Below are 18,500 nucleotides of genomic sequence, written 5' to 3' on the forward strand. Positions count from 1 at the left end.
ATCCGTTCTTCTGCCTCAGTTATTCTGCTATTGATTCCTTCTAGAGAATTTTTAATTTCATTTATTGTGTTGTTCATCATTGTTTGTTTGCTCTTTAGGTCTTCCAGGTCCTTGTTAAACATTTCTTGTATTTTCTCCATTCTATTTCCAAGATTTTGTATCGTCTTTACTGTCATTGCTCGAATTATTTTTCAGGTAGACTGCCTATTTCCTCTTCATTTGTTTGGTCTGGTGGGTTTTTGCCTTGCTCCTTCATCTACTGTGTGTTTCTCTGTCTTCTCATTTTGCTTATCTTACTGTGTTTGGAGTCCCCTTTTGCAGGCTGCAGGTTCATAGTTCCCATTGTTTTTGGTGTCTACCCCCAGTGGCTAAGGTTGGTTCAGTGGGTTGTGTAGGCTTCCTGGTGGAGGGGACTAGTGCCTGTGTTCTGGTAGATGAGGCTGGATCTTGTCTTTCTGGTGAGCAGGACTGCATCTGGTGGTGTGTTTTGGGGTGTCTGTGACCTTATTATGATTTTAGGCAGCCTCTCTGCTAATGGGTGGGGTTGTGTTCCTGTCTTGCTAGTTGTTTGGCATAGGGTGTCCAGTGCTGTAGCTTGCTGGTCGTTGAGTGGAGCTGGGTCTTAGCATTGAGATGGAGATCTCTGGGAGAGCTTTCACCATTTGATATTACGTGGAGCCAGGAGGTCTCTGGTGGACCAGTGTCCTGAACTCGGCCCTCCCACCTCAGAGGCACAGGCCTGACACCTGGCCGGAGCACCAAGACCCTGTTAGCCACACGGAATTATCAAGATAGTGGTCACTGGCAAGTGAAACCACAAGAGAAGAGTCCCGTGCTATGCCTGGTCCTGCTGAGCAATTTTCAGACTTCAGCTCATTCTGGCAAGAGGGCAACTGGGTCAGTGAGGCAGGGTGGGGTCCGTTAGGCGGGCGGCCTGAAGGGCCCGGTCGAAGCCCTCGGGGAAGGCCAACGGCGGCCCAGACCCTGGCCTCCTGCAGCTGTGGCCTCTTTGGGGTCTCCTTCCCGGCGTCAACTTGCTCTCAGTCCTGCCTTACCCTGAGCTTCTTCACTAGGCGAGTGCTCTCTGAGGTGATGCACAGAAAGCGCGGGCCTAGCTGAAGCGCGAGAAACGGGGGTGAAGCCACCTGAAATGCTTTCAGTGTACCTGTATGTGCACATTCCCTGCTTAACAACCGTCAGCCCATGTCTCTGTCCCATTCACATGCCACTGCTGCCCTTCTCCATCTTATTTTAAGTCACATTGTCTGTAAATCTTACAAAATATTTTGCAAAATAGGGCCTCTTTAAAATATACATAACTGCAACGCCATTATCACTTTCCCCAAATATACATTTTTTCCTTGACATATTCAAATATCGAGGAGTCAAATTTGAATAGAACAGAGGTCTAACCATCAAGGAATTCATGGCTAGTGGAACAGATAGACAAGGATGTCAGTGATCACTCTGGAGTAGTCATATGCCCATGTACATATTCTGACCTAAGCATCCCCTGTGTGGGGGAGAGAAAGACAGAGAGCCAGAGAATGACACAAGGGAACTGGAAGGGAAAGGAGAGGAAAACAATTGAAAAATAACAATTTAAATACTCAGAGACGTTTCTCCAGCTTCCTTCCCCCATGAGCATGTGACCAACATAAGTGTGCGTGGAGATGGGAACCCATGTTTCCTTCAGCCAGTCTCATTTCCTAACTGCGATTCAGAATGTGAACATCTCACCACCCTGAATGTAATTTTAGTGTTTAAAGATAAATTTTCTTTAAACAGCATTTATCTCACCTCCTCAACAGGACTGAAATTTCCTGTAGAGTCAGGGGAATGGGAAGGCTCCATTGTCACACAAAATAACCACAGCTGGATTCAATGACTAGACCACACAGGTATCTCTTATGCTACTGGTCCAAGAGTTAAGTTTAAACCTCAGGTCTGGAGCTCTTGTGGTTTTTCTGTTTCATTAACTTGTTTCATCTACTTTTATGGTTACAGGTTCAGTAAGAAGAACAAGGAGAGCATAAATCCTTATACATACATGCCTTTTGGAATTGGACCCCGAAACTGCATTGGCATGAGATTTGCTATCATGAACATAAAACTTGCTCTCGTCAGAATCCTGCAGCACTTCTCCTTCAAACCTTGTAAAGAAACACAGGTCAGTAGTTAATTTTCTGCATGAATAACGTTTTATTGGGAGTTCTTTTTTTTAACTGATGGGTCTCTATATATTTAAGCATGTTATCAGTTCAAAGAATAATTTATTCTGTTAGCCAGAGAATCTGTTTGGAGCCATCTGAAATCTTTAATTGTCAATATCTAGGGAGGGCTAAGTCTGTGGCCCACATTCAAGTCCACTGGAATGAAGGGAAGTGTGTGCACAGTCATGAGAGCACACACTGCAAAGTCATGGCTCTTCAGTGATGCTCTTCTCCACCGGAACTTACAGAAGCTCTCCTGGCAGTGGTTCTCAGCCTCTGCTTGTATAATGAAATTGATGGGGAGCTTTAAAAAAGCCCTGATGCCTAAGTCATCTCAGACTTTCTAAAATAATTCACCTGGAGTGTGGCATTCAAAGCGGCCCCACTGATTCTCCTGTGCAGCCACAGTGAGAACCCCTGATGGAAAGCATTTCTGCCAGATGTGAAGGACTCCCACAGCCCCCTCACCTTCCAGGGGTCCTGCTGCCATCAAGATGGGCTCCCTTTACATTCTAATAATAACTCTATGTGTGCTCTTCCCCACCCCCATTCTATTCTTCCCCCTTCAAGTTCTAGTTCAATCCCAAGTCCCTCCATGAAGCCTTCCCCACCCAGTCCAAAGCCCACTCTCTCCTCTGCTCTGTTATCAGTTACCACAGGCTGGCATCATGGATCCTACCACCTAACTTAACACTTTGCCGTGGAACCATCCAGTTTGGTTCTTATGTTTTCTTTGCCCCTAAGAATACCCATAACTCTAGCTCCTCATTTTATTTCTTTAATAAACTCCCAATGCTGCCTTGCAGTCATCCGGTAAATGCTTGCAGAGTGACTTTCAGTTGAGTTAGAGTTCTGGAACACAAATTATGTTCAGTTTGAACTTTTAAAATGTAAAAAAAATGACATGTAAATACATGCTTAGTGTGTGTGTGTCTATTTGTCTGCAGGGGAAATATATGTATGTCATATGAAATTTTAAAATACAAAGTGTTACATGTATAGAAAGATCTGGAATCTCTCCTCTGAGGAGCACAAAGAACAGTTGCCATTGTTCATTCATCTCAAGCACGGCCCTGTAATAAGGCTTATTTCTAGGAGTCACACATTTGACCAGCAGCTCCTCCCCTTGGGTAGGCTTTCTCAGGGAAGAGGAGGATAGAGACGGTTTCCATTTTACTTGTGGGAGTCTGTGTGTCCGTACTGTAGGTGTGTACAGACAGGGGACTCAGCCCTGAGAGGAATGGGGCCTCTGGCACACCTGGGAAGGGCAGATGCTCCCTGAAGCTCCACCCAGGCATCCACAGGCTGGGGCTTCTCCCTCCACGACAATTTGCTTGCCCTTCAGTCAACTGAGATTAGAAGGTCACTGTTGGTTCCCCCAACTCTGAAAGGGGCTAAAGGTGAGAAAGGGGCTAAAAGTACTGGAACAAACACTGTGGTCATCAGAAGTTCACCATTTGCACTACACTTGGAGCCAGGAGGTGTTAAGAAACAGACATAATGCTTCACAACAACCTCTTCCCATCATGAAACTGGGTGGATTCTACTGGGAGAGGTGATTGGACGCTTTAGAAGTTGAGGAATGTGCTTACAATTAAAATTGTAATACCTATTCAGGATTACCTTGTAAGTTCCAACATACACAAAATTACCTCTATATCCTTTTCCGAGAAATTTGCCATAATGCCTAAGAATCTGTTATGTTTTTAAAACTCAGTATTTTTGCTTAAAATTTAAATCAATAAAGAACACAGGCCAACCTGATTTTGTATCAAGCCTGGTACAGAATAGGTGCTCAATAGATATTTTGCTGAATGAATGATGGATGAATTCTTTCACCATCCCTCTTAACACAGCTTATAGAATAAATATAAAGAATCAAAGATAGGTAGGGAAAATTGAATGAAGGTGTGCAAAAGGTACAAACTTCCAGTTATAAATAAGTACTAGGGCTGTAATGCAAAACATGATGACTATTGTTAATATTTCTGTATGGTATAAGAGAGTAGGTCCTAAGAGTTCTCACAAAGGGAAAATAATATTTATTTTTTTCCTTTCCTATCTATATGGGATGATGAATGTTAACAAAACTGTGGTAATAATTTTGTGATATATGTAAGTCAAATCATTTTGCTGTACACCTTAAATTTATGCACTGCTGTAAGTCAACTATATTGCAATAAAAATGGAAGTTAAATTCTGATAGGACATGAAAAGGGAATACCGTGAACAACTGTATTCCCATATGTTTTATAATATACGTTAAATAGACCAATTCTCTGAAGACACAAACTATTAACATTCAATCAAGAAAATATAGACATCCTGGCTGTCCCTATATCTGTCCCTCTATCTATCAAACATACTGAATCGGTAGTTTAAAAAAATCAAATATACATGATGCTAAAAGTAGCTTTTACATGTTTGTAAAGCATTATTGTCCATAATGTATCTCGTCTACTTTGCTTTTTTTTGTTGGTGGGGCTCCATTAATCGGTTCTCATGTGTTTGTTTAAATGTTGCAGATCCCCCTGAAATTGTTCACTGTAGGACTTACGCAGTTGGAAAAACCTGTTGTTCTAAAGGTTGTGTCAAGAGATGCGACCGTAAGTGGAGCCTGACTTTCTCGAAGGACATGGGCTTTGATCTTCAAGGAAGCTGTATCCAGGAACACATGAGACTTTACTTACTTTGTGATAAAACTATTAAATGAAGATAGGCTTCACCTACTGCCCTTGATGGACAATTAGGTATTCTGCCCAATCATTTAGCTTTCTCATTGTCTGTGTGGAGTGTTATATATTGCGTCATTAAAGGAGGTGACAAGTAAGTGCCGGATACTCAACTTCATGGGCTCTCCTAGGACCATCTCCATCCACTTCCTGATGGTAGTTAGTACCATCTACTCCTCCTGAGCACTGATCAGAATGAAAATTTCTCAACAAACTCTAATGAAAATAAGAATGATTGTGGTGACTGAAGTAGTGACATTTATGTCACAGATTTTATTTTGAATATTCTAAATTAAATATTACATTGAGCAAGTCAATAAACATCTCTTTACAAAAGTATAATCTGATGCCTTTGTGCACATTAGGGGGAATGTATACAGCAGAATCAGAGAGACTCAGGGACTAAATGCTTTTGACCATCACAATCCCTGGTGGGTGGGGCCTTTTAAAAACTCCAGGTTGACATATTAAGTAGGTAAGAGTTCACTGACTGTGACTTTTCCCAGTGCTTAGAAATCTGCCTTTTAAATCTACCTTTATAGTTTAAATCTACCTTTTTTGGAGCACATATGTTTTGTTTCTTTTTTAAAATTAATTAATTAATTAATTTATTTATTTAGTTTTGGTTGCGTTCGATCTTCTTTGCTGTGCGTGGGCTTTCTCTAGTAGTGGCGAGCGGGGGCTACTCTTCACTGCAGTGTGCAGGCTTCTCATTGCGTTGGCTTCTCTTGTTGCAGAGCACGGGTTTAGGTGAATGGGCTTCAGTAGCTGCAGAACGCGGCCTCAGTAGTTGCAGAATGCAGGCTCAGTAGTTGTGGCTCGTGGGCTCTAGAGCGCAGGCTCAGTAGTTGTGGCGCACGGGCTTAGTTGCTCCATGTCATCTGGGATCTTCCCGGACCCAGGGCTTGAACCCGTGTCCCCTGCATTGGCAGGCGGGTTCTTAACCACTGCGCCACCAGGTAAGTCCTGGAGCACGTATGTTTTCATACCTCTTTGTATTCCATCCTCGATTCCCAACTGTCTTAATGCAATGAACATGGAATAAAGGTGGCTGATTGGTCAGTTGATTGGGCAGAAAGGCTACAAGCACTGGTCAGTTTCATTTGGTATCAGAAGGGTACAGGGCTCTTCCTTTCCCTTTTCTGCCCCTTCCCTCCCTTTTCCTTCCCCTGCCTTGCCCTCCTGGATAATCCAGCCCTAAACCAGTAAGTGGGACACAGAACGTGGGCAGCCTCACACTGCAGGGCAGGAGCAGAGAAGGGGGCACAGTGACTCCAAGTCAGAGACAAAGTAGGGAATAGAGGGTGTCCACAGGGATGGCAGCCCGGCATGGGTGTGGGAACCCAAAATACCCACTCATAGGGGTGGCCTATAACAGCAGCCAGAGACTAACTAGGGTGTGGAGAACCCAAGTAGGGTAAGGGGAGGGGGCATCGTGAGTGGAAAGGGATGGATCATGGATTTGGGTACATAAAGGAGGGGTGATCAAGTAAGTAAATATATAAAGGATGGTGGAAGGCAGAATTCTCACTGTTGGAGAAGAGAGTCACTGATTCAGAGAGGGAGAAAACCAGAATAAACCCCGTGGAGTCAGCGATTGAAACTGAATATATCAGTGTAAATCCATGCTTTTCTTTTTTAACTTTTTATTTTATATTGGAGTATAGCTGATCAACAATGTTGTGAGGGCTTCCCTGGTCATGCAGTGGTTAAGAATCCGCCTGCCAATGCAGGGGACATGGGTTCGAGCCCTGGTCTGGGAAGATCCCACATGCACAGGGCAACTAAGCCTGTGCACCACAACTACTGAGCCTGAGCTCTAGAGCCCGCAAGCCACAACTACTGAAGCCCGCGCACCTAGACCCCGTGCTCTGCAACAAGAGAAGCCACCACAGTGAGAAGCCCACACACGGCAACAAAGAGTAGCCCCCGCTCGCCACAACTAGAGAAAGCCCACACAGCAACGAAGACCCAACACAGCCAAAAATAAATAATAATAATTAAGTCAATAAATATATAAAAACAAAACAAAGCAAAACAAAACAATGTTGTGATAGTTTCAGGTGCACAGCAAAGGGACTCAACCATATATATAATGTATCCATTCTCCCCCAAACTGCCCTCCCATCCAGGCTGCCACATGACAGTGAGCAGAGTTCCCTGTGCTATACAGTAGGTCATTGTTTGTTATCCATTTTAAACATAGCAGTGCATACATGTCAATCCCAAACTCCCTGACTATCCCCCCGCCCTGTAATGATAAGCTTGTTCTCTAAGTCTGTGAGTCTGTTTCTGTTTTGTAAATAGGTTCATTTGTATCATTTCTTTTAGAGTCTGCATATAAGGGTTATCATACGATATTTCTCTTTCTCTGTCTGACTTACTTCACTCAGTATGACAATCTCTAGGTCCATCCATGTTGCTGCAAATGGCATTATTTCATTCTTTTTAATGACTGAGTAATATTCCGTTGTATATATGTACCACATCTTTTTTATCCATTCCTCTGTCGATGGAAATAGGTTGCTTCCATGTCCTGGCTATTGTAAATAGTGATGCAGTGAGCACTGGGGTGTATGTATCCTTTTGGGCCATGTTTTTCTCCAGATATATGCCTAGAAGTGGGATTGCAGGGTCATATTAAATCCATGCTTTTCTATGTAGGTAGATGATAGCAGACTGGATGATATAGACAGATAGATAGATAGATAGATAGATAAATAGATGATAGATAGACAGATGATAGATAGATGACAGAGAGTTACAGATATAGATAGATAGGTATGTGTGTGTGTTTGTGTAGCTACAAAAACACATGACACCTACTGCTTTCCACTGATACAGTGTAGAAACAATAACACCCTAATAGCAATGAGCATACCTTGTGCCCAGATCTTGGATTATAAATATCATTTTCCACCGAAAGGAATTGGGCTCCTTAGAGAAATGGCTGATTCCAGGGCTGGGAAAGTACATGACGACGGTGGACCATCCTGGGCTAGAAAGCAAGGAACTGTAAACATTGAGGGGGATGTGTCCAAAGGACCCAGAAGCCAGCCTGAGGGGCTTCCACTGCCCAAATCAGAGACCATTTGAGCATTATAATAAATAAGGATAGTAAGAGCTGTTAAGCCATTCAAGAAAATAGGAAAACATGAGTACATACAGATATATGTAAATAAATTAATGGATAAATTGCAATTTGACGAGGAAACTTACATAGCTTCAAAGTAGTGCTGCTCAGAATACCCATTCATTGTAGAGCAGAAGGGGTAACTTCAGAGTGGAGGAACCTGGCAGACAGCCCTTTCCTCATCAGAGAGCAGCATCAGGGATGGGACGACTTGATCGTGCTTTGTCTTGTTTTTTTTCTAAGGAGGTAGCACTACGCTGTGACCGTGACCATGACCGAGGAGTGGCTCTGAAGCTGGAGCCCCTGAGTTTAAAATCCCAGGACCGTCCATCCAGGACTGAGTCTAGACTAATCAGTGGTTTTGGGCAAATCAGACAAGCCCGTCCATTCCTTGCATTGCTTGGCCCACAGAGTTTGGGCTGAATTTCAGTGCTTCTATGCCCCTTCTATGCCCCTCCGCTGAATGCCACTGTGCACACATGAGCTCGGGCTCAGCCACTGTCTTGGGTCTGGTTCCGTAAAAGCAGGGCCTGAGGGCTCTGGCACAAATAGTTTACTGAGAGAGTGATCTCAGGGGAAGGGAATGAGGGGAATCTGGGTGGGCAAGGGGAAAAGCTGGGTGAATATGTGCTCTCTGTGGAGTTTGATTCCACAGGAAGCCTGAAAGAGATTTGTAATACAGAGTAGATCCCACTTGGAGGCACAGGCCAGCCTTTTGTACCCCATCATAGACTGGTCTTCTTATCCCCCAGGAGGCACAGGCTCCCAGGTGAAGTGGCTTCAGTTTGGCCCCGGGAGATTCTCTAGAGAGCAGGGCAGCCTTTAATCAGTAGCAGCCGATACTCCCAGTAACTGGGGGAGGAATGTGCAGCTCAGGGTGAGGGATCTGGTAACTGCCTGGAAGTCCTGGCTGAATTTCATGAATACACCGTGTCTGTAAGGAGGGAATGAACTCTCTTGATTCTTCTTGTTTGTTTATTTTTTCCCTTGGGATCTGTCTTTGCTCGGCCAGCAATGGACTCAAGTTTGGAAACTTTTCAGAAACAATTTTTGCCCCAGGGTAGGAGGAGGAGAGTGGGAGGGACATCACCCCAGGGGACTTTGAGGTCCTACAGAGGTGGGGCGAAGTGGGGCTGGAGGTCCTGCTCTGGGCCCTGAGCTCACACAGCTGGACAGACACCCCCAGCCCCAGTTAGAATCCAGGAAATAATGTCCTGAACATTTATGACTCAGTGTCGCCACACACAGCAGGTGGTAAGAGGAGCCATTTAAACATTAAACATTAAACAAGGAGGAAAGAAATGAAGAGTTCACGTTCAGCAAACCCAACATTTTAATGATTTTTCACTACAGCTTCAGCTCATGTCTCCTCCTCTTGCTGTCAGAAGATACATTCCATAATTTGTGATTACGCTATAATTCTTGTCCTTATTAGCACTAGTTGAACAGTTTATGAGCTCATAAGAGTGAACATTTCTAGAGGGTCTGCTGAGGGTCAGGTATCTGATGGACAAGGTCACATGTTCTCTTCACTCAAAGCCACCAGGAGGCCGACTTGCAGATCAGGCCCCAAAACCTTCAGGTCAGGGACCAGAGTCTGGTCTGATCTGGGCTCCTTGAGGAGGGAAAGACATAATTATGAATGCTCATTTTATAGATTAGGCAACTGAAGTTGAGAGGGTTTAAATAACTCACCCAGCGCCTGATATCAGCCACATTTTGTGGATCCCTGCTAGCCAGCTGTCTACACAACAGGAGCACAGATGTCCCTGGAGTCCATAGGAAGCTAAGGGACCTCCTGGGGCAGGTTCCCATCCATACCTTTTCCTCCCCGCTTTCCCCCTCATTCCCTGGCAAATTCGTACAGATTCTTAACCATTTGGACGTTTTGATTTTGTGGTTCCAAAAAGTCAAAATGTCAGAAATGTTACTGCATTACAGCCACTAGGATGGCTATAAAAAAATAATGTAAAAAGCAAGTGTTGGTGAGAATGTGTAGAAATTGGACAGCTCATTCATTGCTGGTGGGGTTGTAAAGTGGTGCGACAATCATGGAAAATGTTTGGCCGCTCCTCAGCAAGGAAAGCATAGAATTACCACATGACCCAGCAGCTGCACTCCTGGGGAGATGACAGGATTGGAAACAGTTTCTCAAAACCAGTACATGTATCTTCATGTTCGTTGCCGCACTATCCACAAAAGCAAAAGGTTGGAAACAAGGAAAATCCATGGATGAATGGATAAATAAATCGTTGTATATGTTGTATACAATATGATGAAACAAACTTATTTTTAAGGCAAGACAAGAAAAAAAGTTTTCATACATTAAATTCCCTGTCTGGGGGCTTCCCTGGTGGTGCAGTGGTTGAGAGTCCGCCTGCTGATGCAGGAGACACGGGTTCGTGCCCCGGTACGGGAGGATCCCACATGCCGCGGAGCGGCTGGGCCCGTGAGCCATGGCCGCTGAGCCTGTGCGTCCGGAGCCTGTGCTCCGCAACGGGAGAGGCCACAACAGTGAGGGGCCCGCGTACCACAAAAAAAAAAAAAAAAAAAAATTCCCTCTCTGCCGGGACCTCCCTGGTGGTCCAGTGGTTAAGACTTTGCCTTCCAATGTAGGGGGTGTGGGTTGGATCCCTGCTGGGGAGCTAAGATCCCACATGCCTCGAGGCTAAAAAACCAAAACAGAAAACAGAAGCAGTATTGTAACAAATTCAATAAAGACTTTAAAAGCGGTCCACATCAAAAGAAAAAAAATCTTAAAAAAAAACAAATTCCCTCTCTGCGATTTGGGCCACGCTCCCCCTTTAGAGTGCATTGTGCATGTGCATTAACCAGACCTCCTTAGAAGACACAGGAATGCCTGCTTCATCGTCAAGAGCAATTTTCTCTGGTGCCAGCAAGATAACTCCTTAGAGATAACAATCCTTTTAGTCTTGTAAGGGGTTGCAACGTGCAGATCTGGCTTTTGTAAATTGTCAGTATGTCATTTGATGTATAACCCCCTTTTTTTTTTTTTTTTTTTTTTTTTTTTGCGGTACGCGGGCCTCCCACTGCTGTGGCCTCTCCTGTTGCGGAGCACAGGCTCCGGACGCGCAGGCTCAGCGGCCACGGCTCACGGGCCCAGCCGCTCCGCGGCATGTGGGATCTTCCCGGACCGGGGCACGAACCTGTGTTCCCTGCATCGGCAGGCGGACTCTCAACCACTGCGCCACCAGGGAAGCCCTGTTGTATAACCTTTTGACTCAAAAACTTACATAACTGTGCTTTGACCTCTAATGGTTGGAACGGTCCTCAAAGCTTTCTGAAAGATTGTCTCCCAGGTTATAATCCTCAGATTGGCTCGAATAAAATTTTCTATTTCTTTCTTAGACTGACTATTTTTTTTTTAAGGGAACTTTTAATTTTTATTTATTTATTTATTTGTTTATTTTTGGCTGCATTGGGTCTTCCTTCCTGCACTGGTGTTCTTTAGTTGCAGTGAGCAGGGGCTACTCTTCCTTGCAGTGTGCAGGCTTCTCATTGCGGTGGCTTCTTTTGTTGTGGAGCACGGGCTCTAGAGCGCAGGCTCAGTAGTTGTGGCGCATGGGCTTAGTTGCTCTGTGGCATGTGGGATCTTCCAGACCAGGGCTCAAACCCATGTCCCCTGCATCGGCAGGCGGATTCTTAACCACTGCACCACCAGGGAATCCCTAGATTGACTGTTAATTAATTTTTTCATAAATAGAATAGTATTCATCCATCAAAGGAGTGAAGTACTGATGCATGGTGCAAGAGGGATGAACCTTGAAACGTGAATGAAAGAATCCAGACACAAAAGGCCACATATTACATGAATCCATTTATATGAAACATCTAGAATGTACATTGGTGGTTATCAGGGCCTGGGAAGAGGAGAGTGGAGGGTATGTGCTTAATGGGCACAAATTTTATTTTGGTGTAATGGAAATATTTTGGAACTAGATAGTGGTGTAGGTAGCACAACATTGTGCATGTGCTAAATGACACTAAGTTGTTCACTTTAAAATGGTTAATTTTGTGCCATGAGTTTTACCTCAGTTAAAATTTTCAAATCCCGGGACTGTACCCTATCAAGTACAAGACAGGTCACTATGGTGCCTGCAAAGCCCAATAGCTCTTTCCAGAGGCCTTGCACGCTCTCCAGCCCCCTGTTGACCAGACCAGGGTGAGACATTGACCCTAGAAGCAGAGGATCCCTGTCTTGGCCTGGGATCTGATCACTCCTTTATTAGCAGTAAGAAAGTTGGCTTGATTTAGACCCTGTCTTTTTCAACCAAGAAATGAGAAGCATACTCAACAATGATAATGATGGTAAGGTGGGCCACTCTCACATCCTGAAATGCCCTCTCCCCTTCTCTCCTTCTGGCCAAATGCATGAGGAGATGGGATCAAGACAAGTCTGAAGAAGCCACTCTTGGCCAGATGAAGAAGCGTCTTCAGATACTACCCTGAGGCACTTAGATTTTATCTTGGGGATGATGGGAGTGTTTGTAGGGCTTTGAACCACAGAGGAATGTTACAAGATCTGTGTTTTACCAGACTCTGTCGGGTGGCTTAAGAAGGGAATTCCCTGGATGAGGCCAGCACAGAGTCAAGCAAAACTTGTTAGGAAGTTACTGCAGCGATGAGGAGAGACCAATGCTTTTCCTTTCTTTTCCAACATGCCTCAAGACCCTCGTTTTTTCCCTTCATCTTATACTTCCTGTTTCGTTCATTCCTTTCCATATGGTTGTCCGATATTTGCCTCTGTTCTCTGATTCCTCTTTTACTCCTTTTCATCACTTTTTACTTTCTGCTCTCCTGGAAACCCAAATGATTCTGATTGTGACATGTCTGAACCATTTGCTACATCCTCGAACTGCTGACACCAAAAGTGCAGTGAATACCCAACTTAGTAACGGGTAGAAGGATGTGCATATCGTTTTTGTAGTCACAACCAGCTGTGCAGCATTTGGAACAAGAGTGGAAGCACGATGGGATGTGTGGCAGGAAATAGTTATCCCATGGGAAGATGACATAACCTGCAAAGTTATTTCAGGAGGCCCCTTGAATCTAAGCGAACAAGCCATAGGCACAATTTAGAATCGCAAGATCTGGCTCTGTGATCTGGATTCATGGTTTAATTGCTTGGGCAGGACTTTTCTCCACCCTGAGCTTCTATTTCCACATCTGTCAAGGGGGAATTAAATAATCCCAATACTGCTTATCTCACAGAGTCTTCACGACGATCAATTAAGAGAGACATGAAAGAACTTTATACGGTGTACAGGGTGGTAGAGATGTTAGTGGCTAGTTTATCAGGAAAGAGACCCTCCAGGATGGAGTAGAAAGTGAGCAGCCCTGAGGATGTCCTCCTCTTCTTCCCTTTGCTGTGAAGTCTATGGAAGTGCTTCTGCTTCGGGGCATGGGAGAGGGGCTTTCTCTATGGTGCAGTGTGTGTGGGTCTGAAAAAATATTCTCCTACCTCACCCCAGCTCTCATCGATGGGCTTGCAAGGGGACATCACCTTGTCTCTGGTTTGGGGCAGAGCACTGGTCACCACCCTCTTGGAAGATCCGGGTTTTAGTGATAGGCTCCCATTAAATTCTTGGGCAAGGCTGAGCCTGGTTTAATTTAAGACCTTGGGCTCTAAAGCTAGATAATCTAAATTTGAATCCCAACTCTGTGAGTAATTAGTGATGCATCCTTGAGTGGTCACATCACCCTTCTGTGTCCCAGCTTGCTCATTTGTAAAAGAGAGATCATAACAACACCTACCTCATGGGCTTGTTGGGGGGGGGAATTGAATCACTTAATGAAGGCTGAGTACTTACAACACGCAAGAGGGAAGAGATATGGGAACATATGTATATGTATAACTGATTCACTTTGTTATAAAACAGAAACTAACACACCATTGTAAAGCAATTATACTCCAATAAAGATGTTAAAAAATAAAAATTAAAAAAAAAAATTGTTAGCTTTCCTTGCCTGAGGTTAGGTCTTGCTCTCTGCGTGTGTGTGGGGTGTGTGTGTGTGTGCGTGTGTGTGTGTGTGTGTGTGGTGTATGCCCCTCTCTGCAGCCCCAGTTGAGAAACCACTCTAGAATTTAGAGCTCAAGACCTAAATGGTTGGTTGTCTTCTCCCAGGTCCATCCTATTCCATCTTGGCTCTCCATCTTGCCCTCAAGAACCCTTGGTTCCTGACTGGGCTGGGGGACTTGGAGACCCTCAATGACCTATAAGGGAAGAAGAATAATGGAGGGAATGTTTAGAAAATCCTCCACAGACACAGAGGCTGAGAGAGGCAGGCAGTGAAGGGACCACGTGGTTGAAATAAGTTCCTTTTAGATGAATTCTGGTCAATTTCCATCACGGACAGATGAGGAACAGACCCAGGGATGCCCAAGGTCACACACTCCCAATGCGTCAAGTCCTGCTTATTCTGTTGCCTTCATATCTTTCAAGGAGGACAGAGTTTAAGGAAAGAAAGAAAAGTCAACTATATCAATGGTAAGGGAGCTTAAGTAAGGGGTTCTTCTACTTCATAATACATGTCCTGATATGTAACTCAATACTTATTTGAGAAGTTATTTGTTTATGTCTCTCTCCCCTTTAAGTGTAGGCTTCATGAGAGCAAAGATTTTGACTTTTTTATTATCAGGGCTTGGCACGTGGCCTGAACACAGCAGGCATGGATCCCAAGCAACATACAGTGACACTGGGGTGAGGTGCCCACCTCCTCTAAGGCCAGGACAGAATGTCCTGTCACTATCTCCCCACCCTTGATACTAGGAGACCCTGAAAAGTTGTCTACTCACCTCCCCAAGCCACCAAAACTTAGCTATCACCTGTTACCCTGAAATGACATGCTCAATGCCATTGCCCTACTGAGAAGAATGAGGGCGTGGGAGCAGAGATATAATACAAACACAAAATCTTGCTTTCATTGTTTGTACACTCCAGGTTGTGACCTGTGAAATTTGAGTCTAACACACAAATCACTCCAGAGCAACACTGCCTCCCCATATGGTGGGCAATTCTTTCAGCCAGTGGACATCAGGACAGGCTTCCCAGAAGAGGAGCCACCTAGGCAAACAATATAAAAGGACAGGAATAGCAGACTGACAGTGCCTCTTGCATCACTGAGTCCCTGACACCCTGTTCACCTATTAGTGAGCTAACGCCTCCCTGAGTGTTATTTGATTTTCAACTCCAGCTCATTGCTAAGGACTGAGAAGATAAGCCATTTATAGTTGATGAAGACACTGTTTCTGAAACTTGTATAATTAGTTTACCTTGGCTGTACTATAACTACCTATTTGTCTCTGTCTTCAACCTGAATACTGTCTGGATTTTAGTCATATTTGTGCCCTAGGCATTGAGAAAAGAGCTTTGAAAGTACATGACGAGCCCATTAGTACACAAACGACTAGATGAGAGACATGGGGTGTGGGGTGATCTTCAGGCACACATGTCTTCCTTCACAATCTTAGTCTATACGTCGCTTCCTGTTAGGTCTTCCTGGCTGTGAATGAAGGGGCACAAAGATCATGCCGTCTATTTTTCCCCTTGCAGAGCAAGGCTATTTGTATTGGTTAGGACGTGGCACTGGCTACATTTTATTCCCAGGAAATGACTATCCTATCGCCATTGGGATAGATTCCAACCAGCTGGACCAGCCCTGCGGTGAATAGGGCAGGTGATGGTCATATAAGGCTTAGTGAGAAAATCATCATAGCCAAGTGTGTGTTTTGGAGGAAGATGAAATCATATAGTTTCTATAAATGGTTTTGTTCTCAAGAAGAATAAGAAAGGCTGTGAGTTTAGTTGAGTGAATTAAGTTGTCAGTAGTTATCAGACAACACCCCAATCATCCCATGTGGGGTGTATTTTATGTTCCTCTCAGTTGGGAACATAGAGAGGTGGATCCTACACACAAGACCCTTAGTGTCCTCATGACCTGCACCTGTCTTTATTCCTGGTGAGGTGAGATAGAGTCCTTGGTTCTGGAGACCCGTGGGGGAGCTCCTGGGCAGGGGTAGCCATGGAGATAGGAGCCAGATTGTAACCAAGTTGCTGCTGCAGCCTCGGGTCTCACTATTTCCCATAGTGACCCTTATCACGAAACAGCAAACATTGCATACTGGCATTTCAGTGCAGAAGACTTGCCAATCTATCCTCATGTTAGCTTACATATGACAGGTTGTGATCAACAGCTGTTGGGAAGCCACCTGCAGTCACTAAGCCACAGTCTCTACATCTGTAACCTGGGGGCTGTAACACGACTCTACTTAACAGCGCACAGAGAAGTTACCGAAAGAGGGCAGAAATGTATCAGAGTTTCAGGGACTTTCTATCCTACTTCTCCTGGGGATCATCTTCCAGTTTCCCAGGCCTGTCCTTTGTCGGTATTCAGGCTTGCAGCCACTTCCCTCCTTCACTACCTCTCTGTAGGGCTCCATTCTTTTTTCAGAGATTCCAGAGGTATGCCACATACTAAGCATGGTTGTGTGTCTCACTCCCTCCACTTGGAAGCTGCTCTCAAGGAAGGAGACTGTATGGCTTCTAGCCCACACCCCAGCACAATACCTGCACCTGACATTCACCCACTTGACCTTGAATCAACGCACGAATGAATAGATGTATTCATGCATTTTACTTTCCAGTGGCAGCTATGGATTTTAACAGGTGTCTCCTGGAGAAAGTCTGAACCCAAAGATGACAAACTATGATGGTAGAAATTTCATGCTGCATGACAAGTCCCCAAGGAAACAAAAGAAGGCAGGTGACATAGTTGGGACTTACTGCATTTAACCAATGAGACATCCACCCTCTCAGGCTGTTGTCCAGGAGCCCTGGGGACTTTCAAGTCAGAGGGAGGGAAAGAGTTGGTGAAAGATGGGTGTCACTTTCTGCAGAAGGACTTAAAGTGAGAAAGGATAAAGAGAGAAGGAAGTGCACAAGCACAGCTTAAATGTCTTGTGTTTCTGTTGAGTTTAAGAATCTTTGAGATTTTGTTTTTTACGTAATTCATGGTTTTCCAGGCCAAGCAATCCCAGGACCTGGGTCAGAATAATGACAGTGAGGCCATGTAATTTCCAGACCCTCAATCCTCAGGTTTCTCTCATAAGGAATGGGGTGCGGGCTCACAGATGACACTGACCTCTAATGTAATCCTCCTCCTTGCCAGGTCCTCATACCCATTATAAATTCCCTACTTGTCAAAAAGCAGGAAGCCATCTGCTCTGACGCCACTTTGCCCCATAGAAAAACCTCATACCATCTTTTTGGAGTCCTGTGTACTGTGTGTGCCACAACACTGGTGGATAAAGAGGTGGGGCCCGCTTGGCTATCAGGCTGTTTCTCCTCTTTACACCCATTGATCTTGGACTTGCAGCTTCTCCAGAGATAGGGGGCCATTCTTTGGTCTAGAATCTGTCTAACTTGCTAATGCAGGACTATCTGAGGGCAGGACAGGAATCAGCCTGAATCCATACTCCTTAGTGTGCCATCACCATCCCCTCCATATCCTGTCTCTCCCTCAGGAGCCTTCTTGTCAATAGAATCCTGATGGATCATCCTGAATGTGCAGGGATGGTGGCCGAGGTGCAGCCAGGCTCTCTTGTTGTATTAATAATCCAGGAAGATGGTGTGGTCACCAAAGAGCCGCTTGAAAAGGACATAGAGTGGCCCAGTGATCTTACCTCCACCAGCTCAAGTCCACCAAACTTTCTCATTCCCACTCGGCAGAAAGCACTGTCTTGGTTCCAGGGACATGATGGTGACGAATACCCAGACTGTGCACAAGCTCTCAATCTGGTGGGGGAACTAGGTAAGGAATCCAACAATCGTGATGGACATATTAAAACTGTGTGCAGAGGACAGAAGTTCGCCAGAGGAAGAAGAGGTTATATCTGTTCAAGGAAGTTGGTTAGGAAAGTCTCTAAAACGGTGGGTTCTGTCTGAGCTGGGATTTGAAGGATGAACAGGAGACTTAGAGAGGAAACAAGGACATTTCTAGGCAGAGGAAACTGTATGGGTAAAGATCTGTAGACCTAGCTTGTTGGAAGAATTTCAGGTATTTTAAAGTGTGGGCAGTTATGGGGACAAGGGTAGTTTAGAGGAGATATGGTCAGTGGCTTTATGTGAGTTTCTGTAATAGTTGGGCTTACTGATAACACTGATTGAGTTGATATTGAATTGTCACAGATACCAACTCAAAGGACGTCGAACTGGAGTGTCCCTGATGCTTTGCCAACCATCAAGGCAGGGAGGGCTCATGCAGGTGGAGCACAGGTGGCCCTTCTACTGGCTGCAGCTCCAGCTCCACCCCCTTCCCAGAACATAAACCTTCCAGCCTCACTGAATCTCCACTGGCCAGGAAGGGAAACTCCACACTCAAAGGCCTGCAAAGAATAGCACA

The 18,500-nt window shown here is 44.8% G+C and overlaps 1 protein-coding gene across 2 annotated transcripts in view; it reads left to right on the forward strand.

Moving 5' to 3' along the window:
• LOC115850558 (cytochrome P450 3A28-like) overlaps positions 1-5,507 on the forward strand; it is a 42,943-nt gene extending 37,436 nt beyond the window's left edge. The window contains exons 12-13 of one of the 2 annotated variants that reach the window (XM_060284820.1): positions 2,008-2,170; positions 4,739-5,507. In XM_060284820.1, the coding sequence (XP_060140803.1) occupies positions 2,008-2,170; positions 4,739-4,834 (259 nt within the window). In that variant the 3' untranslated portion in view covers positions 4,835-5,507. Of the gene's footprint in view, positions 1-1,811; positions 1,902-2,007; positions 2,171-4,738 lie in introns of those variants that run through there. The other variant, XM_060284821.1, reaches the window with a different exon arrangement.
• The last annotated feature ends 12,993 nt before the right edge of the window (positions 5,508-18,500 follow it).

Source organism: Globicephala melas, chromosome 15 (assembly GCF_963455315.2).
Source record: "Globicephala melas chromosome 15, mGloMel1.2, whole genome shotgun sequence".
NCBI lineage: Eukaryota > Metazoa > Chordata > Mammalia > Artiodactyla > Delphinidae > Globicephala > Globicephala melas.